A 19,519-nucleotide genomic window follows, 5' to 3' on the forward strand; every position below is an offset into this window, starting at 1 on the left:
CGCGACCCATCAGCTGACTCGAGCCTTTTGCTTTCCGTCGTGTACTCGGTGATAACAGAACATGGCCGAACAAGTTGAGAAGTCCTTCCAGAAGCAGCCGTTGTTCCACAACAGCAAGGTCTCGACCACCTCGCGCAAGGTTGCTGGCAAGGACCGCCGCTGGTACAAGGAGGTCGGTCTTGGGTTCAAGACTCCCCGTGAGGCGATCGAGGGTACCTACATCGACAAGAAGTGCCCCTTCACCGGTCTCGTCTCGATCCGTGGACGTATCCTCACCGGCAAGGTCGTCTCGACCAAGATGACCCGCACCATCGTCATCCGTCGCGAGTACCTCCACTTCGTCCCCAAGTACTCGAGGTGTACGTTCCGATCTCCCTCCTCTACTCCTCTCTCCCAACTCGGCTTTCCCTTATTGCTCTCCCCCTCCACCTCGTCCGAGTCTGCCTCTGCGTTCTTGCTTGGTGAAAGTCTTGCACTTGACGAATCGAGAACTGACGGTTTTCCCCCGTTTCGGAATACAGACGAGAAGCGCCACAAGAACGTTGCCGTTCACTGCTCGCCCGCTTTCCGTGTCGAGGTCGGTGACGTCGTTACTGTCGGCCAATGCCGTCCTCTCTCGAAGACCGTCCGGTAAGTTGTTGTTCCCCATGATTCTTCTTTGATACCGATACTTCTCCATTCTCGCTTGTGCTGACTCGTCTCCATGTCTTCAACAGCTTCAACGTTCTCCGTGTCGCCAAGGCCAAGGCTTCGAGCTTCACCAAGTTCTAAAGTAGGGGTTTGGACATTTGCGGTCGCTGTGGAAACCAAAAATCTATGAATTTTGAGCATCCAGGGCCACGAAAAAGAATCAAAAAGGGCGAGGCTTTCCTTCTTCATGCCTTGATCCACAAGGTACTCGACCGCGGTTCCGGGTAGAGGAGACGCGAGCGCTGGACCGTCCACGAAAGAGGGTTTACGCCCAATCTACGATCTCGTATCGGATTCGGCAGTGACAGCTGTTGTTGGAGGAAGGGCACGCGTACCGCGTTCATCTCAGCGATCTAATGGTCGATCCTGTTTCTGCTGCTCGTGGCGCTGTGCGATTGCTCTGATTGGACCCCCTCGGGACACTGCTACGAACTTGTTGCGACGAGCGAGCCTTGGCTCCCGCTAGATCTGTTTGCGATAGAACCAGCATTTCTTTCTTACTCTCGATTTGACTGCTGCGATGCTCAACCTCTTGCATTGATCAAAGATGCTGGATTACGAAGGGCAACCAGAGAAGAAAGCGCTCTGGCTTCTTCGCAACAGACAATTTCGCTCTCGCAGGCCATCTTTTGTAAGCGGTCCTTGATCTTCCCAAGTCTATTGTGAATGGACAATGATTAGGCTAGGCGAGCGAGAGAGTCTCGACTCGGGCTGGCGAGCTCAACTCTGTAATGGACGAGCTCGAAGCGGAGAGAGTCTTGGCCACATCGCCTGAGCGGGCTTCTTGCCACCGACAAGACCCTATGAACCGACCTGGCGAGTTTCGTACAGGGTGCCATCAAACACCGCCAAGCTGCAGTGCTTCTTCGTATGCGAAGGGAGCAAGTACAGCTGATTTTCGACTTCTGCACTCCTTTGTAGAGCTCAGGATGTACTCTGCGACCGGAACACCACAACCTTTCCATATAGTGTCCCTGAGGAGCGCTGACATTCCAAGATAGGCGAGCGAGGAGTACCGCAGCTTTTGCCCCGAGTCACGTGACACAGGTCGCGATATTGTTTCGCCCGCCGAGAGTTGCGCGCACGCGTTTTGTCTTGGTTGCCTCGATCGCTCAATGCCCGCACCCAGTACCAGCGAGGTTGATCGACCTCTCCTGGGTTCAGAAGATGCTGCCAAGCGCGCGTATCACCCTTCAAGACGCCGAATCCCTCGACGCCTGATCTTTATCTCGGCACTCCTACTGTTCCTCATGATATGGGCGGCACTCGCCTATTCGGATCATAAAGCATTCCAGCCGCTACAAGATCGGATACACAACTATCTACTGGCATCGGAACAAGAGGAAGCGAACGAAGGGATCGCTCAGGAACCACGGCAATGGAGCAAGCAGGATCAGCAACTGAGGAAATACGAATGGCAGACTCCTGAACCACACGCAAGTCTTGCCAAGGTGGTCTCCTCGCTTTCATCCGTAAGTCCCCGAGAAAACGCCCTCCGAAACATCTTTGATGCTCTCTGATCCGATTCTTTGCGGCACCATCAGGATCAAGATCACACGAGAAGTTGGTTGCTCGAGACGAGACCAGAGAGTATGGGAGCTACTGGCATTGGACTAGGAGCGACGGATCCTCCAGAGCCGATACGCGCGAGCTCGGCAGGGTCGAAGCACAAGTCTCGGCCTGAAGCGCTTGAAGGACCAGGTCTATTCAGCAAGGGTTCTCCAGAGAAGTAGGTCAGATATGCACAATAATGTCGCACACTCAAGCTGACAATTCCGAGTGGACAGGTATCAGGATCTCGTGGAAGAATGGAAGACGGGCAGACCCGTTCAAGCGTGTGAGAAGGGCAATTGGGAAGATGAATATACACAGCTGCACTCGGAGATCATGAAGGGAGATCGGCCGCCGAGCTTGCTGGAATTCTCCTGTGCGGCAGGCCAATTGTGCGGAGGCATCGCAGACCGGTTAGTTCCGGTGTGGATTCCACTCAATGGCGCTCTGAGCTCTGATACTTCATTCAAACTGCATAGATTCCTTGGAATGGTCTCAACTTTCCTATACAGTATCTTGACGCGACGAGCGTTCTCCATCTCTTGGGAACAACCAGCACCATTCGACATGCTTTTCGATTCGCCGAATATCGACTGGTCTCGCCCGTACACAAATAGCTCGAAAACACCCCCGCAACATGTGTACAGGGACGCAAGTCTGAAGAAAGCTATGACAACAATTGATGCGCACAACTGGGAGGAACCGCAAATCGACGAATTCTTCCCGAGCTTTGTCGAAAATTATTCCGACAGCGGAAGCACCCCATGGCTCAAAGTGAGCAGTTCAAGACGTTTTGATAGCAAATCAGGTTGGCCTAACCTGATTTCTGCTCGTGATCAGCTCGCATTCAATCGAGGCGTTGTGATCCGATCTTACGCGTACGATACAGTCGCACCGCAGCTCGAGACGCTTGGACTCAAGCTCGAGACGGCCTACTCTTGTCTTCTCAATTATCTCGTGCGACCTAAACGAGTTGTTCTCGCTTTCATCGCCCAATACACCTCTGTCTTTGCGTTGCCCGAGTATTTCGTTATCGGAATACAGATCCGAACAGGCGATACCAGCATGGTCAGTTCTCTCGAGACTCTCGCTTGGCATGACAACTGGAACTGACCTGACGACTGTCCTCGACAGTACGCAAGTCGTAAAGATGCCGTCAACACGGTCTCACGGCACTCGCAGTACTTTCGGTGTGCCGAGAGCGTATCTCGCACCTATGCCCATCCGTCTCAGAAGGTTCTGTGGTACCTCATCAGCGATTCGAGAACGCTCGAACAGGACGCGCTGGAAACGTATCCGGACAAAGTCGTCGTAACCGGACTCAAGCAGAGCCACGTCGAGATCACGTCTGGCAGTGCAGCTTGGAAAGGCGTCAAAGGTGCGAGTGATGGTTTCCTGAGAACCGTCGCCGAGAGCTACATTTTTGCGGGTGAGTCCGAGCATCGGCGTCGTTGAAGGGCAAATGATGAGTGCATGGGCTAACCAGATTACATGTCATCAGGTACCGACTTCCAGATATTGACGCTGCGAAGTGGCTTCGGAAAGATTCGTAAGCAGCTTGACTTCTGCCGCTATTTAGACCCAATGACTGACAGTTGTCATACACAGCAACTTGGCTGCGAGGGAAACAAGGTTCGACTATCCAGGTATTCAATCCACACATGGACCCAGAGTATACCAGGTTGGTTAAGAAGAAGAACAAGGGCAAACTGCCTCCCGAGCTTGATTGCTCGCTCGATTCGTCGTAAGTGGTAATATTCGCCTCAACCCAATACTCTTTCGCAGGTAACGCTAACGATCGTCCCGGGATGTAGCTTGAGAACATTTGCCGAAATGGCGCAGAATTGGTGATTAGCCTTTCGAGACGAATCCGCTGACTCTACCCCAAGCTGACCGTCTTGATGCAAAAACAGGTCCCTCGGATAGAGTGGATATTCGGTTTCGTGTATTGTTCGTGACTAAGTTAGGAAACCATGTTGTGTGTATCATTTATTTATCAGGTGGTCTTTCGCATTGAAAGAGGGCCTCGCTCGTCTGCCTGTCGAGTGAATGCATGTTGCGATGTGGGATTAGCACAGTGAGAGAAAGCCAACAAATACAAAAGGTACAGGACAGTGCAGCACAAGAGGAAGCGAAACATGGGAAACTCGAGCAAGTCACTACCTCCTCCGCCTCGCCTCGTTCGGATTCTTCCTGCCACTGCCGATAACGGGCAGACCACTGGAGTCCAGACGAGTCTCTCCTCCTGCACCGTTCTTGCCGCCTCGTCTCCGACCTTTCTGATGTTCGATACCTCCTTTCGGTCCGGCCATGCCCAACATGGCGCTCTCGAGTCCGTACGCGCCGCCTGCACCCTGGAAGAAGCCAGTCGAACTGCTCGAACCGTTCGACCTTCCTTTCCCTTTGCCCTTCTTCTCCTCGTCCAACACGGCCTTGACCAACGCGCGTTGCTCCTTCATCTGCCTCACTTCCTGACTCTTGACTCCCTTGATCCACTCTTTCTGATCCTCACGCAACACGGGCTCGGCCTTCTTGCCCTGCCCACCTGCTTTGCCCATCTGCGGTGTCGGCAACGAGTACTGCGTGCCGCGTAACCGGTAGTTGTAGTTCTGTTTCAGGTGCAGGATGTACCCTTGTGGGTTCTGAGGTGTCGATGGCACGTAGGTGATCGAAGTTCGGAGCAGAGTCGGGCCACCGCAAGACGGGCAGAAACGTTTCTCTGGATTTTTGCACAACCTGTCAAGCAAAAACGCCGAGAGAGCGATCAGTATGACAATTCTTTCGCGAGAACCCACATGTAATGCTGGCAAAATGAGGACGAGAGAAAGAGACTTACTTGAAACAGGCGTGACATCTCAGCACCCACGTCCTGACTTCCTTGACTCGCTTTCCACCACTTCCGAGCACGTTCAAGCCCATCTGCAATCCTACGTTCTGCATGGCGAAATCTCCCGTTAAGACTGCCGCTTTCAGGATCGTCCTCGGCTTCTGCTGGGTTTTCGAGGTTGAAGGCGCCGAAAACAGGCCAAGGTCTTTCACTTTGTGCGAGTGAATGTTGGAGGGTGTGATCCATGATCCGCTCGACGACGTCGACTCGGCGTCGGAATCGTCGCCGTCATCCTGCTCTTCCGCTTCAGCCGGGTGCTCTGGTGCAGGCTCATCGGTCGAGTGTGAGGGAACGGACTCTTCTTCAGCGGAAGAAGCACTGGGTCCCGCATCAGTCGAAGGAGGCAGGGTAGAAGTCGAAGCAGTCGGGAGATCTTGAGAAGACGACGGCTCGAGGGTATCTTTCGAGGACGGCGCTGCCGAAACTTTTTCCGGGGTCGGGTCCGCGACTTGCAGGCTCTCGAGCTTGTCGGCCGCTTCATCGACGGATGCCACGAGTTCGACCTTGTTCTCCTCTTTGGTCTCATCATCGCCCTTGGTGCTTCCAGCTGTCTTTGACTTGGCATCTTCTTTCGGGGGACCGGTCAGGACTTGACCTGGATGGTCCCTCACCCGCCAAGTTCCGTTCTCTTCAAGTTCGAGCGTGAGGCACAGCGCAAGCACCCTGATATCTGTCGCCGACAGTACTGCGATATCTCCCGTTTTCCTGGCGAACGCGGTAACTGGAGAACCGAGAAAGTTGAGCGAAACGCGATCAGCGGCAAGAAGCAGGACAAGAATCTGAAGGAGGACTGACTCTTTGCGATCGCTTCTGCTGTAGGTTCTCGCACTTGGAATCCGTCGTGCTTGCGGAGCATCTCGTCGTCAACGTCGGGTTCCGAATCCTGTGGCAGTGAATCTGCCGGGAGCTGCAACGCGGCTTCATCCAACACGTTGCGCCCGTTCTTGTCGCGCAGTTCGTGAACCACATCGGGAGTGACGAGGTAGTGCGTTGCGATCCCTCGCAGGGACGACAGTGGTGCGGTGAGGAGAGGAGAAGAATCGACAATCAGGTGCTTGACGGAAGGCGCAGACGCGAGCGACGCGGTCGGTTGTTTGCTCGCCATGGTCCCTGATCCCTGTGCGAGTGTGTTCGGGAGGCTGAGCGGGGCTGGCGGTGCGTTCGGGGTGGAGGGTTGCCGTTGATCTCTTCCTCTCTCTGCGCAAAAAAAAGTTGAATGTCTCTCCGAACATGCATCATTTGATAGTTCTCTCACTTCCAGCTTAGATAGACTTGTAAGCGTATCATTAGCCACTATGTACTACTAGAGCGAGATCTTGGTGGTTTAGCCGAATTGAGATGGATTCCGCTCAAGTCCATGGAAACGATTCTCCCGCATCCGCGGTGCTCCTTGCCGCATCTCTTACTTTTCCCTCACTACCCGATCCACTGCTTCAAGATGCCTTCTCTCAACATTGTCTCTCTCCCCGGTGACGGAATTGGTCAGTCTCACGGACGCTTTACTCTCTCGTATGCGAGACTCCCAGGCCGAATATCACCCCGCCCAACTTGACTCGGGCGGCTGTTCTCGGGTTCCGCCCATGCCGAAGCGCTACCGCCTGCGCAGAAAGATGCGAGATAGGACAAAGAAGGAATTCGTGGGGTCGTTGTCAGCCAGAGAGAGGCAGGAAGCAGTGATGCATGTCATGCATTCGGCACCGTTCCCCATTTCGCGACCATCGCCTCTGCGCTAGCAACTTATGGTTCCGGTCAACGTCAGGAGCGTTTAGACTGACGAGCATGTTGATACCGCTTACACGACAGGCCCGGAAGTCGCGGCCCAAGCCGTTCGCGTTCTCGAAACCCTCTCGGCTCACTCGGACCTCAAGTTCACCGTCAAGGAGCACGACTTTGGAGGAATCGCTATCGACAACCACGAGAACCCTCTGCCTGATTCGACCCTCAAGGCTTGTCAAGAAGCCGACGCGATCCTTCTCGGTCAGTCGCGGCGTCTCGTTTGCACCATGCGTTCCATTCCAGGGCGATACTGATGCCGTTATGGCTCTCTCGTGCTCGTGCTCGTTATCAGGTGCTGTCGGTGGACCCAAATGGGGAACCCACCCGACTCTCCGCCCCGAAATCGGTCTCTTGAAGCTTCGCAAGGAGTTGGGACTGTACGCCAACATCCGCCCGGCGTTGTTCCCCGCGCCTTCGCTCGTCGCGCACTCGCCGCTGAAAGAACACATCGCACAAGGTACCTCGATCGTCGTCGTGCGCGAGTTGATCGGAGGAATCTACTTTGGAGACCGCCGGGAAGCGGTTGCCGGTGCGACTGAGGGACAAGACTCGGTTGCGTTCGACGCGTGCACGTACTCGGTCAAGGAGGTCGAGCGAATTACTCGATTGGCGGGTTACCTCGCAGGCTTGAGCAACCCGCCGCTCGAAGTGCACTCGGTCGACAAGGCGAACGTGTTGGCCACGTCGAGGCTGTGGCGACGAGTGGTCGGTGAGACGATGGAGAAAGAGTTCCCTCACCTCAAGCTCGACCACTCGCTCGTCGACTCGGCGTCGATGGTGATTTGCTCGAACCCGCGCAAGCTCAACGGTATCGTGCTCAGTGAGTTTTTCTCTTTGATAACCTTCACTCCCCTTCTCCCTTCAGTACGAATGCAATGCTGATACGAGACCTCTTTTGATCAGCCGAGAACTTGTTCGGAGACATTCTCTCTGACGAGACTTCGGTCATCCCTGGATCGCTCGGTCTATTGCCCTCTGCCTCGCTCGGAGGCATTCCCGATGGCAAGTCGCGCATCCCGGGTCTGTACGAACCGATTCACGGTTCTGCGCCCGACATTGCTGGACAAGGCATCGCGAACCCGATCGGCACGATCCTCTCGATCGCGCTCATGCTCAGGTACTCGTTCGGCGAAGAGGACAAGGCGAAACTCGTCGAGGAGGCAGTCAGGATCGTGCTCGACGACGAGAAGTCGGGAGGATTTGGATACAAGACGAAGGATCTTGGAGGAGACAAGAAGACGGGCGAGGTTGGTGACAAGGTCGTCGAGGTGCTCGAGGGACTCTTGAAGAAGTAAAATACCTGACCCCGACCACTAAAAAGATCAAGACGAAATGTCAATCGTTGTGAACATTGTCCTCGATGCGAGCGACCCGAGTGCGAGAAAAGAGAGACATCGGTTCACACGAGCGTGAGCGACGAGCGTGCGACCTGCGTTTTCCCACCCACACCGTGCCTCTCTCGCTCGAGAGAGGCTTCTGCTCGGCCTTTGCTCCTCCTCGAGACCCTCGACAAGGTCCAGGACACCAGTCTACCCGACCGCCATACACGCCCGCGCCAAGATGGATCAGTAAAACCAAACCCGCGCAACCCAGTCCGCTGTACCTCGTCTCCCTCTCCCGGCACCCGCCGCTCCGCCGTACCGAAGGCGCACTCATCACCCCATAGTCAGTGCCTGGACTCCGACTCGCGCGAATGCAGCCGCAGCGACGCCCAGCTGGCCCCGAGCTGCCCAGTCTGCGCGACGACCGTGAGCAGCAACCCGGCGCATCCGGCTCGGTCTATTCCGCTGCGCCAGAGTGGATGCTCAGGATCATGCAAGAGCGCGGCGGACAGCTCGAACGGGACCAGAACAGGATGACGCGCCGCCGGAACAAGCGGTTGCAGCTGCTCGGTCGAGGCGAGCTGGACGCCAGCGATCAACCCTGGTCGCGTGAACCGTCATCTCGCTCCCACGCGCACGACTATCAGAGCGGAGCATACGTGCACGGCAGCCACGAAGCTGCACAGGGCCCGCGGGCCGCCACGGCAACCTGCTCGCTCCCGACCGACCCTCGTGCGACACTCTTTCCCGCCCCGGCACCTTCAATCCCAGCCGATCATGTCGCCCTGACCTATATCTCGCCATCGCACCATCACTACGAGTTCTCTTCGGCCTCTTCCGCCTCGTCGACCACCTCGTCCGCATTCACCGCATCGAGTTCTTCAGCGTCATCGTCCGGATTCTCGAGTCGAGCTTCGGCATCGTCCGTCACCTCGGCTTCTTCTATCGCGACGTTCTCAGTCTCGTCTCACGAGCGAGAACGCGAAAAGGATCGAGCCGCCGTCGACGGCGCCTGTGGCCAGGAAGGGTCTGCGTCAGCCCTCGGCCTCGGACTGTACCCGGCGTCAGGTGCTTCCCCTCGGCTCTCTCCGGACGACCCGACTCCTCGCGCTGTAGCCTCACAGCCGTACTTCTTTGGTCAGCCCCGAATCCAGTCACCTGGTGGGGTCGACTCGGTGGGGCCTTCGATCGACCATCTCGCGCTCGGACCGAACGCGACCCCTGCCGATCTCTATCGCGGATGGAGCGACTCGACAATCCTCCCGAGTACGCCTGCAACTGCTTCCCTTTTCTCGTCCCATCCTTCGAGTCCGACCGCTTCGACTTCGACTCTCACCCTCCCGCCGACTCCTCTTCCTCGCGCCTCGCCACCAAGGCGTGCGCCGTCTATCAAAGGGAAAGAGAAGGCCGAAGACTGTCCGCCTCCGCCTTCACCTCCGCTGTCGTTCACGACTGCGACCACCATTACGACCGTCACCCAAGACGAGGAGGAAGACGATGACGGACTCGTGTATCCGCCGGACAACTTCGCGATCGTCGCACCGGGCATCTTCAGGAGCTCGTTCCCGAAGCGCAAAAACTTCCGGTTCCTCCAATCGCTCAAGCTCAAGAGCGTCCTGTAAGTCGAATGCTTCAATCACTAGCTTTCGGCTTTGGCGCTGACTTCTTCCGCTCCGTTGAATACCCTCTCGCAGGACTCTGGTTGAAGACTATCCCCAGGACAACCTCGACTTCTTGGAACGCGAAGGCATCCAGTCAGTGCCTCTCATCTCGCCGAATCGATTGAATCAGCTCTCATCTGACCGTGAATACGCTCGGCTCAGATTGTTTCAGTTCCCGATACCGGGTAACAAGGAACCGTTCGTCCACATTCCGGATGACAAGATTGTCGCGGCGATGGCGGTCCTGCTCGACAAACGCAACCACCCACTGCTGATTCACTGCAACAAAGGCAAAGTGCGTCACAATCGCTCACGCCCTGTTCGTCGCGTTTGTCATGCGTGATGAAACTGACAAGAGGTGATTGCCGCAGCATCGAACTGGTTGTCTCGTCGGAGTACTCAGGAGGTTGCAGACGTGGTCCTTGACGGCAATCTTTGACGAGTACCGAAGGTATAGCTACCCCAAATCCCGACAGATGGATCTCCAATTTATCGAAGCGTTCAAAGGTCTCGATCAAGTAAGGCCTCGCTCTTGCTCGACTTTTTCGCTTCGAGAGGTTCAGTTGACTGATCTGTCTCGATTTGTACAGGTTTGGGAAATTGCGGGTCAGGATCATTTACCGGCTTGGGCCTGTACGACTCCGTACTCGACCCCACAGAGAGGACCAGCTCCACCCGAAGCCAAGACGAAAGAAAGAAACGCTTCACGGGCGCCATCTGGCAGAACTTCTCCCTCTCTCAGCTCGGTCACGGATAAAGATTCGGAAGATCCAGGCGGCACCGATGGAGTCGTTTCAATTTAGCGATGCAACCCCACGCATGTTTGGTTCGATTCTTCTCGACGTTGCGCCTCTTCTCTCCCCATCCATTCCTACGTCTCTTTGACGTGTCGGACCTCTCTATTTCAGCGAAAACAAAACACCCATGCAGTACCTCGATACCTTTTTTCCCTCCTTGGCTAAAACACTTCCAGCCCTGTTGTTTCCATATATCTCTTTCTCGTCCTCCCCCCTCACCCATTCCGTGTTGTATCGGTAGACATCCCTCATTCCTGGGGAACTTTTTTTTTTTCTTTTTTTTTTGGCTTTACTTTTTTTTTTGGAGGAGGCCTTTCGAAGGTGCTCTTGAGCTACTACTGACTCAGAAAGTACTCTCGTTGGCCTTTCTCTTTCGGTTATTGGGTCCCGGTCGCAAAGAGAGAGAGTGGTCAAGTGAATACAACAGATAATTTCGCAGAATGGCAGGTTGACCAGACCGGGTTTCACAAAAGGTAGGGGATGGTGGATGGGGACTCGAGCAAGATCCGGTTTCTCCTGCTTCTGTGATCTATAGATTCCTGCGGATCCACAATGTGAGCCCGCTCTTCTAGTTGGAATCAAGAACCTCCGGATTTCCAGAAACTTACTAGTCCTTAGTCGAGCAAGCCTTGTGATCCCTGGCTCAAGAATTCCGGGAGGAACCAGAACCGTTCAGACAGTACTGTAGTAATAACCGTACATGCCGGCTTGAGCAGCGACCGTCGCTGCGAGAGCGATCGGTCCTGGTCGTTTCGAAACGAGAGCTTTCTTGCCATGCAGGAAGAGATACGTGAGAGACCAAGCTTTTTTTTTGTTAATGCAGATCACCACAAAGGCGGAGTCAGTCATTTCAAACTTGCAGTATTGCCCAGGGAGTTGCAAACAAACTTACCAGTCGTGGTTCCACTCCCGTTGATCGGATCTCCCGCCTGGATCATGTACCTGCAAACATATATTAGACATGGGACTGTCAAGAATTTGAACGCTCGAACGTCGCGACTCACCCACTTCCACCAAAGATGGCAGCAAACAGCGGCAATTGGACGAGGTGAGGGAATCCGGCAGCTCTCTTGACACAGAACGGTACAGCCGCGAGTCTGAGCAACACGAGCAGCAGTCATGTCAGACTCTTTGCAATCCGGAGCAGCAGAGACGGCAGTCGGGAGACGCCGATATCAAACGTACAATACACCCGACGTGAGCCAGGCGGTTGTCGGTTGTTCAGCGACGGCACACACCCATGCAGGCGGTTTCGATAGTGTACTTGAAGATGTGGGCGCTGCTGGAGAAGCGATTGATGTTGACATGGAGCCGGGCGGTGCAGTTTAAGATCAAAAAAAGCTCTTGATCAGATCATGCCGCACGCGACCGCGAACTTCGCTCAACATTCTCCAGCTTAACTCTAGTTATCGCAGTCTAGCGGCCGCGCTTGCAGCAACAAGATTTCGATCTCATTCTACCAGGAGCGCAGGATGAGCAACCCGAGGACTTGCCTCAAGTCAAGCTTGTTGCAGTCGGCATAGTCAATTGGCCGTAGACGTACTGCCATGGCAGCGTGCTCTGGGAGGCGACGAACGCGCCGAAAGCCCGAAAGCTCGCGCACTCGGCGTCCGCCGCGAAAGCCGGAACAAGCCTCGGGAGCTCACGACGCCAAGAGCCCGACGCCGTAGGTTCCCCAGGTTTTCGGTGCGCTCTTCCCCTGCAAACTCTCTTTTTTAGTGTTAGCCTGCTCATGCTCGCTCTACGCGACTCTACCTTTCGGCTTCTGCTTCTACTTCCTCCTACTGCACTTGACAACTCGTTGCACCAGACATCCGCGCGCTTTCAACGCTAGACCCTCACAAGCGACCCTCTCACCATGTCTGCAACCGTTCCGGGCCCCATGTCGTACCTCTACAACAAGTGCGTGTCCGTCTCGGCACTAGTCCGGGTCCATTGTTGACTGACCATCGTCTTTGCCGCGCGCAGATATGGCTACGTGCCGTCAGTCGCCATGGTGAGCGCTCTGTTCTCGTCGCATGGGCCAACTCGCTCGCACCTGGTTCCGCATCCTCCGTCACTCGCAGGGCTCACTTCGACCCATCTATCCGGGGACGACGACAAAACACACGCAAAAACCGAAAGATACGACCAGCTTACTGACATCATGTTGGACGTTCCGCTCCCGTTTAGAACACCGTGTTCATCGTGCTGTTTGCGCTGTCGCTCGTGGCACACACGGCCCAACTCGGAATCGCGAGGCGTTCATGGTTCATGGCCGTGATGCCGATCGGATGTCTGCTCGAAGTGATTGGGTACGCGTTCCGACTGTACTCGCACGGAGACGTCGCAGCTCGCTCGCCCTACATTGGACAACTCGCGTCGCTCGTGATTGCACCGACGTTCTACTCGGCCGCGTTGTACTGGTCGCTCGGTCTCATCATCGCTCTCGTTGCTCCGACCAAGACGTTCGTTTCGGCGAAATGGTTCAAGATCATCTTTGTCGTCGCCGACATCGTGTCGCTCGTGATTCAAGCGATCGGAGGTGGCAGTGCCGGATCTGCAGGTGACGACCGGGACAAGTTGCGCACGGGTAGTCGCATCATGCTCGCAGGTATCGCATTCCAACTCGCAGTCATGGTCAGCTCGTCCTTCTCCCCTCTTACGCGGTTGACATCAACATTTGCTCACGCTGTTTTCGATCACGCAGGTCCTGTTTGTATTCTATGGATTCTACTGGTCCGTGCGCGCTCGAAGGGAGATCCGTCAAGCCGGTTCGAGGATGCAACTCATGTTGGGAGCTATCGCGTTCGCTTCCGCCTGCGTCATCGCTCGAGGTGTCAGTTTTCTTCGCTTACTCGCTTTCCTTGTACAAAGTCCAGCCTGAGAAGCTGACCCCACTCGTGTTACTGTGCTTGCAGATCTTCCGTACTTGCGAGCTGAACGAAGGATTCCGAGGACGTCTCGCTGTAAGTTGTCCAGTCGAGTCTCAAAAAACGCACCTCAATCCGCTCAACCAAGAACCCCTTGACTCTTGACAGGAAGGACAAAGGTACATCCTCGTCGATGCGGTCCCGATGGTCCTCGCCACTTTCATCCTGAAGTGAGTTTTCGCCTCGTCCTGCGTTAATCAGAAAAGCAGAGCATACGATAACTGATGAGAATGGATGATCATTACAAAAAGTGTCATTCACCCTGCTTGGTTCCTCGTTTCGAACCTACCGACGATCCCGTTCGCCAACACTCGGGCAGGACAAGAACCCAAGAACCATTCGGAAACGACTTTTTCTCCTGCAACTCCTCCGACTCAGGAAAAACTTTAAAACCTATCACGTCAGTTTGACGAAGAAACGAAGGAAAGAGATGGCGCTTGAGAATCGACGGAAAAACTCCTATCAACCGGAGCAGCTTTTTTTGTATAGAATCATTCTAGAGGATTTTTGGATTGTTTACCATTCACGACCACAGGCTTGTTGGGGTCCCTCTCTCTCGGATACTTGGGCGGCGAGAGTTCTCTGAGATGCGAGATAATGAATAGTTAGATTGACCCCTTCTTGGGCTCACTCGTTCTCGTTATTCTGTTGTTTGCAAACAACGCTGAAGTGCAACCTACGCAACACCTCGGGTATATCAAAAGAAGAACAAGGGAAAGCGGGAAAAACATGGGAGCTCAAAAACAGCGAAAAAAAGTACAAGAGTGTTGAGAAGGGTCCATTTTGAGGGACTAGATCGTGCAACCCAAGACGTGCGGTCATCTAGGAACAAAAGAAGGATCGCAGTAAACAAAACGCGAGGCGTCAGATCACTTTTGAACCATTCGCTTTGCGTAGTCTGAAAGGATCGTTGGCTCACCTCCGCCAGACCCAAGTCCAGAAAAAGACACACGTGACAATAAACAGAAACGCGATCCCTTGTCACCAGATTCCCCTGTCAGGTCCAAGGTGATTGCGGGAGGAAAGGAGGAGGGACGTACAGAGGCACCATTGCCCGCCCTGCTTCTTGGCCATGCGTTTCATCTTTTTCATCGTCCCACTCAGGAAATCACCCGTCTCGCCAAAGGTGTCGTTCTGCAAGGACCGAGCGAGCGAGCGAGAAAGCGGTTAGCAACGGAACTGAAAAACGGGGATTCTAAAGGTTTCAAACGGGGGTAGATTTACCATTCCGTTGAGCATCTTGGTCGAATCTCGCACTTCATTGCCAATGTTTATTGTAATCTGCAAATCCAAGAGGTTTCGGGAATCAGCTCTCGGGATCGTAAAGGGAGAAGGGGGAAGGATTGTACGTTTTTCAGGAGTTTGACTTTTTGACTCAGTTGACCGAGAGCCTCGTCGTTTTGGCCTTCGATATCTTCTGCGGCTCGATCTTGAGCATACCGTTGGGACGGGTTCTGGTTGTACAGGGGTAGAGGCGAGTTGGAACGCGACGAAGACGAGAACAAGGCGGTGCGAGCTGGGTCTCGGTGCAACAAGTTTGAGCTGCAGATCGCAAACGCCGTCAGCCCCAAGTCGTACCTTGGAAATCGAGAAGCAAAGGGTCGAAGAACTGACCGAGAGTTGGACAATGCCGACATGACGGAGCGCGCAGAGGTTCGTGAAAGGGTCTTGGCTACTGCTAGATATTTACGCTGGTGTCATGCCAATCGAGATTCTGAGTGTTCCAGTTCCCGAACGGCAAGTGACACGAGTGTAGGCAATCGAAAGCGACGCGACGCCCGACGGCCGCGAATGTCTGATCAATGTTTTGACCTTTCTCCTCCACTTGCGCAGTTCCGATTCAACCGAGATGGATATCGACGAGCTGAGGGACTTTGACGCGAATCGGGCCAACGCACTAGCATCGTCGTCGAGAGCGCTCACGATCGACCCCGCTCTCGCCGCAGCCTCTTCCAATGCCCGACCTCGACCGCAGAGGCTAGACGACGAGTACTGGGACACTCAGGAAGGATACGACGATCCAGCAGATGAAGCTAGTTCCGACGAGACTGACGCCGAGGATGAATTCTTGTACGCGAGTCACTCGTCGACCAAGCGCACTCGCTCGAACCGCACGGGAGGCATCCTCCATCCCGATGGTACCGTCACGAGCTCTCCCGTACTTGATCGCAAGGGCAAATCGAAAGCGCTCGACCAGGACGTAATGCAACCAGCCGAGGAAGATCTCGGGTAAACAACATTCTCAGCTTGCCTCACCTCACCTCTTCCCTACTTTGAACTGATCGAGTCTGTTGTCGTCTTTCTAGACGCTTCATTGATGCGATCCGCACTTCGGCTTCGACCGGAGTCGGAGGCAACACTGCGCTCGACCGCGAGTTTGACCGCTCCATCGCCGACGAACTCGACGCGTTCGACCCAGAAATGATGGACGATCTCACCGTGGGTATCCGCGGCAGGAAACGTAGAAAAGGTCAACGTGTACGTTCACCTCGCCTCCAAAGTTCCTACCTCGTACCGACCCTGACTTTCCTGACCTCGCAGGTTGGAAGGCGCGCACTCGCCGACCTCGAACCTTCGCCCGAAGTGCAGCGCATGCTTTTCACTGCGAACGAACACTACGCACAAGGACGACTCGAAGACGCCGTCGAGCTCTTGTCCGAGATCATCCGGATCGACCCCATCATTCGAGTTACCTGGTACACCCTCGCGACCATCTACGAGGAAGAGGGTGACCGGGAACGAGCGATCCAGTGCAAGATTGTCGCGACGCACCTCATGGGAAGCAAGCAAGCCGCGGGTGATTGGGCCGAACTCGGAACCGAATCGCGTGATCTCGGACTCTTGCATCAGGCGATCTACTGCTTTACTCAAGCCGTCAAAGCGAACAAAGGTGATGTCAACTCGATGTGGGACCGCGCGTATCTCCTCAAGATGTCGGGCGCGACCAAAATGGCAAGCTTTCCAATCGACCCCTCAACTGTTACCAGAACGCTCACACCCTCCGAGTTTCGGCACAGGCGATCAAAGCGTTTCAAGCACTGCTCGAACTGTTGCCCCACGACCCTGGTGTTCTGCGAGAACTCGCGCCCTTGTTGGCCTCAGAACATCTGTACCCGCAGGCCGTCCAGCTTCTTCTCGCCGCCCTGTCGTACTACCGACAGACGGTGCCCGAGATCACTCCTGCGACCTGTCACTTACTCAACTCGTACGGGTACGAAGATCTCGAAACGTTGGCCGATTTTTTGATCGCGCAACGACAGTACAGCGAGTGCGTTCGAGTGCTCAAACAAGGTGTCAGATGGATGCAAGGTCGAGAACTCGAAACGGAATGGGACACGGTCTCGGACGATCGAGAGTTTGACCCCGAACGCAAATCAAGAGCTGGATGGGACAAAGGGAACCAGTGGTTGGAACGGGAACCGGTGTACGAACTCGACATTCGGTTGAGGGCGAGGTTGGGAATCGCGAGGTTGGGAATGTCGAATTCGACCAACCCCCACGAAGCAGAGGAATCGATCGACGAAGCGAAACGACACTTTGATCTCATGCTCGACGAGGACGTTCGAGAGTTCCCGGAACTGTTTGATGCGGTTGCGGACGCGTACATGCAGCGGGAAATGCACGATCGAGCTTTGGACATGTTGATGGTGTTGGCCGAGTGCGAAGAGGTATGTGCTTTTCCTTTTCGATTGGTGCTCTTTTCTCATACCAACATAGTCTGATCGACCTGACTCTCGATTTTTTTCCCGGTAGACGAACGGCGCAAGTGTTTGGTTCAAGATTGGTCAATGTCACGCGGCGACAGGAGATTTCGAAGACGCGAAAGAATGCTTCGAGAATGGTGCGGGCTTTTCCTATCTACAACCTTCCTTTCGGTTTCTGACCTCACTATTCGCACGATTATAGTGATTGAGGAGGAACCTGCCAATATCGCGGCCAAGGTTGCGCTCGCCCGCATCCTCGAACAAGTAGGAGATGCCCAAGAAGCCTTGTCCTTGATCAAATCAGGTACTTGCGATCTCCGTTCCCCATGTTTTGCTGTCAATCCCGACTCATCCGATCGATTCGCTTGGAACAGTCATGAAGCTGCGACGTGCCCGTGAAGAAGAACCAACATCGGAAGACGAAGACCCACGCAAGAGACGGTCTCAGAAATCGGCCCAAGAGCGAGAGTCGGCTCACCGGGACAGCCTCGTGCGAGAGGAAGAGCGTAATCTCGAAGCATCGGCCGCGTTCTCCCGCCTCGAAGCGCTCGAACCCCAAGTCGAGCGGGGGGACCAACAGGCGATCCTGCAATGGCTCGAGATTGCGACTCGCTTGATCGATTCCTTCCGAAGCACGAGGCAGTTGTTCCCGAGCGACTTCAAGAAAAAGTTTACTGGAATCGTGAGAAGGGTAGGCGGAATCCGAAAGAAAGGGATCGACAAACAGGCCGATTTGGAAGACGAAGCGGACGAGATGGCGAATCGTCTCAAACGGTCGATGATCGAGGACGACGAGGACGAGGTCGAGGAAACATCTTTCCGAGGGCGAGATTTCGACCAATGGGTCAATTTTATCCTCCAGGTAAGTGCCACAAACAGTTGTCTGCTTGCTCGAACTCTAGGATGACAAGCTGACCGGGCACCGTTCTCCTCCTAGTACTGCTTCATCTTGACGCAATCCGACGAGCTCGAACTTGCGATCGAAGTGCTCGTGCATGTTCGAGAAGCAAGTGTCTTTCGCCAAGATCAGGCGAAAGAAGAGTCACTGCGTCTCGGTCTCATCGGTTCGTCCTCAATGCTCCCACTGTCACCAAGCCACTGCTAATTACTTTTTATCGAGTTCAGCTTGTTACTACCATGCCGCCAGATACGATCAAGTCGTCGCCGAGTTGCGCTGGTGGCAAAACACGTACCCGTACCAGTCAGAACCAATCCGGCTCATGTTTGCGCTACTCTCGCAAGGGCATGCCGTTACGGTCGCCCTGAACGAGCACAAACTGCAGAAGTTCTTGATCCGGCAAATCAAGAGTATCGGACAGCATGCCGATGGCACTTCCGGCAAGGAGCAGTCTCTGGCTTCCGGCGTCAACCCGAGATCGTCGCGTGTATCGACGAGCCCGGTCGCAACAAGACAACCTCGCAATAGCGGAGCTACTCCTGCTGCGGGGGATGACGAGGTGGACGATGGCGACGAGGCTGGAGAAGACGAAGAAGGAGGCGAGGGGACGACAACCCGAACCTCGAGTTGGAAACCGACCGCGCACAGTCCGGTCTTTCTCGCTGCATACGGGTTCATGCTGATCAATTCACAGAGTTACCAGCCTGCGATCAGTAAGTTATTCTCCATCTTTTTCGCAGGTTCAATCGAGCACAGAAAGGCTAGGGGAGGAGTCCTGATTTTCCGAACGTTGTACCAGTCTACCTCTTACGAGCTTATTCGCTTGAACCTGAGCAACCTCTCTTGAATCTCGCACTCGGGATTTGTTACCTTCACCGAGCGATGACGCGTCAGACCGACAATCGACAACATCAAATCGCACAAGCTCTCGCGTTCATGAGTCAGTACCGCAAATTGCGAGGTGATGCGCATCGACAAGAGATCGAATACAACTTTGCCCGAGTGTTTCATCATCTCGGTGAGCAGAATCTTGATTCTCATGTCTTGACAATCTTCGAAATTGATCAAGGAATTTCTTGTCGGCTGCGTTCTAAGGTCTTCAACCGCATGCAGCGAAACATTACCGCCTCGCTCTCGAATCCGAACCCTCGAAATCGCACTCGATGAAACTCGATTCGGATCTACGAGATCTCGGCGAGTTGACGAAAGTGACAGCGTACAACCTGGTTGTATTGTTGGCTGCTTCTGGACAGACTGAAGAAGCGAGGGAAGTCAGCTTGAAGTATTTGGCGGTTTGATCTCGAAGTTGACGATTTGCTCC

General features: G+C 54.6%; 9 protein-coding genes across 9 annotated transcripts; 6 read left to right on the forward strand and 3 right to left on the reverse strand.

Moving 5' to 3' along the window:
• Positions 1 to 61: 61 nt before the first annotated feature.
• JCM15063_005564 (uncharacterized protein) lies at positions 62 to 771 on the forward strand (the record flags this gene model as incomplete). The annotated part of the gene is made up of 3 exons (XM_076675785.1): positions 62 to 359; positions 522 to 630; positions 717 to 771. The coding sequence occupies 3 exons, from the start codon at positions 62 to 64 to the stop codon at positions 769 to 771; spliced, it is 462 nt and encodes a 153-aa protein (XP_076536924.1).
• A 1,034-nt stretch (positions 772 to 1,805) lies between these two features.
• Positions 1,806 to 4,167, forward strand: JCM15063_005565 (uncharacterized protein; the record flags this gene model as incomplete). Its single annotated transcript, XM_076675786.1, has 10 exons — positions 1,806 to 2,162; positions 2,235 to 2,419; positions 2,478 to 2,654; positions 2,721 to 3,015; positions 3,082 to 3,309; positions 3,376 to 3,670; positions 3,743 to 3,790; positions 3,850 to 3,985; positions 4,056 to 4,088; positions 4,155 to 4,167. The coding sequence occupies 10 exons, from the start codon at positions 1,806 to 1,808 to the stop codon at positions 4,165 to 4,167; spliced, it is 1,767 nt and encodes a 588-aa protein (XP_076536925.1).
• A 233-nt stretch (positions 4,168 to 4,400) lies between these two features.
• Positions 4,401 to 6,233, reverse strand: NOB1 (rRNA-binding endoribonuclease; the record flags this gene model as incomplete). Its single annotated transcript, XM_076675787.1, has 3 exons — positions 4,401 to 4,977; positions 5,078 to 5,849; positions 5,924 to 6,233. The coding sequence occupies 3 exons, from the start codon at positions 6,231 to 6,233 to the stop codon at positions 4,401 to 4,403; spliced, it is 1,659 nt and encodes a 552-aa protein (XP_076536926.1).
• A 333-nt stretch (positions 6,234 to 6,566) lies between these two features.
• LEU2 (3-isopropylmalate dehydrogenase) lies at positions 6,567 to 8,199 on the forward strand (the record flags this gene model as incomplete). Its single annotated transcript, XM_076675788.1, has 4 exons — positions 6,567 to 6,609; positions 6,932 to 7,105; positions 7,197 to 7,724; positions 7,808 to 8,199. The coding sequence occupies 4 exons, from the start codon at positions 6,567 to 6,569 to the stop codon at positions 8,197 to 8,199; spliced, it is 1,137 nt and encodes a 378-aa protein (XP_076536927.1).
• Positions 8,200 to 8,597: 398 nt separating this feature from the next.
• JCM15063_005568 (protein-tyrosine phosphatase Siw14 family protein) lies at positions 8,598 to 10,690 on the forward strand (the record flags this gene model as incomplete). Its single annotated transcript, XM_076675789.1, has 5 exons — positions 8,598 to 9,844; positions 9,921 to 9,980; positions 10,050 to 10,182; positions 10,259 to 10,405; positions 10,478 to 10,690. 5 exons carry the CDS (start codon positions 8,598 to 8,600, stop codon positions 10,688 to 10,690), a joined length of 1,800 nt encoding a protein of 599 aa, XP_076536928.1.
• A 666-nt stretch (positions 10,691 to 11,356) lies between these two features.
• On the reverse strand, positions 11,357 to 11,991 carry JCM15063_005569 (uncharacterized protein; the record flags this gene model as incomplete). The annotated part of the gene is made up of 4 exons (XM_076675790.1): positions 11,357 to 11,487; positions 11,577 to 11,626; positions 11,689 to 11,781; positions 11,870 to 11,991. 4 exons carry the CDS (start codon positions 11,989 to 11,991, stop codon positions 11,357 to 11,359), a joined length of 396 nt encoding a protein of 131 aa, XP_076536929.1.
• A 551-nt stretch (positions 11,992 to 12,542) lies between these two features.
• On the forward strand, positions 12,543 to 13,986 carry JCM15063_005570 (RTA1 domain-containing protein; the record flags this gene model as incomplete). Its single annotated transcript, XM_076675791.1, has 7 exons — positions 12,543 to 12,586; positions 12,653 to 12,680; positions 12,857 to 13,303; positions 13,374 to 13,502; positions 13,585 to 13,632; positions 13,705 to 13,766; positions 13,848 to 13,986. 7 exons carry the CDS (start codon positions 12,543 to 12,545, stop codon positions 13,984 to 13,986), a joined length of 897 nt encoding a protein of 298 aa, XP_076536930.1.
• Positions 13,987 to 14,511: 525 nt separating this feature from the next.
• JCM15063_005571 (SNARE domain- containing protein) lies at positions 14,512 to 15,233 on the reverse strand (the record flags this gene model as incomplete). Its single annotated transcript, XM_076675792.1, has 5 exons — positions 14,512 to 14,573; positions 14,637 to 14,730; positions 14,821 to 14,877; positions 14,946 to 15,138; positions 15,211 to 15,233. The coding sequence occupies 5 exons, from the start codon at positions 15,231 to 15,233 to the stop codon at positions 14,512 to 14,514; spliced, it is 429 nt and encodes a 142-aa protein (XP_076536931.1).
• Positions 15,234 to 15,295: 62 nt separating this feature from the next.
• On the forward strand, positions 15,296 to 19,496 carry TFC4 (transcription factor TFIIIC subunit TFC4; the record flags this gene model as incomplete). Its single annotated transcript, XM_076675793.1, has 12 exons — positions 15,296 to 15,348; positions 15,430 to 15,825; positions 15,903 to 16,074; positions 16,138 to 16,548; positions 16,614 to 17,264; positions 17,350 to 17,437; positions 17,503 to 17,604; positions 17,675 to 18,162; positions 18,238 to 18,364; positions 18,426 to 18,911; positions 18,998 to 19,216; positions 19,294 to 19,496. The coding sequence occupies 12 exons, from the start codon at positions 15,296 to 15,298 to the stop codon at positions 19,494 to 19,496; spliced, it is 3,396 nt and encodes a 1,131-aa protein (XP_076536932.1).
• Positions 19,497 to 19,519: the final 23 nt, after the last annotated feature.

Source organism: Sporobolomyces koalae, assembly GCF_050403365.1.
Source record: "Sporobolomyces koalae JCM15063 DNA, S_koalae_JCM15063T_v1_ctg2, whole genome shotgun sequence".
NCBI classification, from domain to species: Eukaryota; Fungi; Basidiomycota; class Microbotryomycetes; order Sporidiobolales; family Sporidiobolaceae; genus Sporobolomyces; species Sporobolomyces koalae.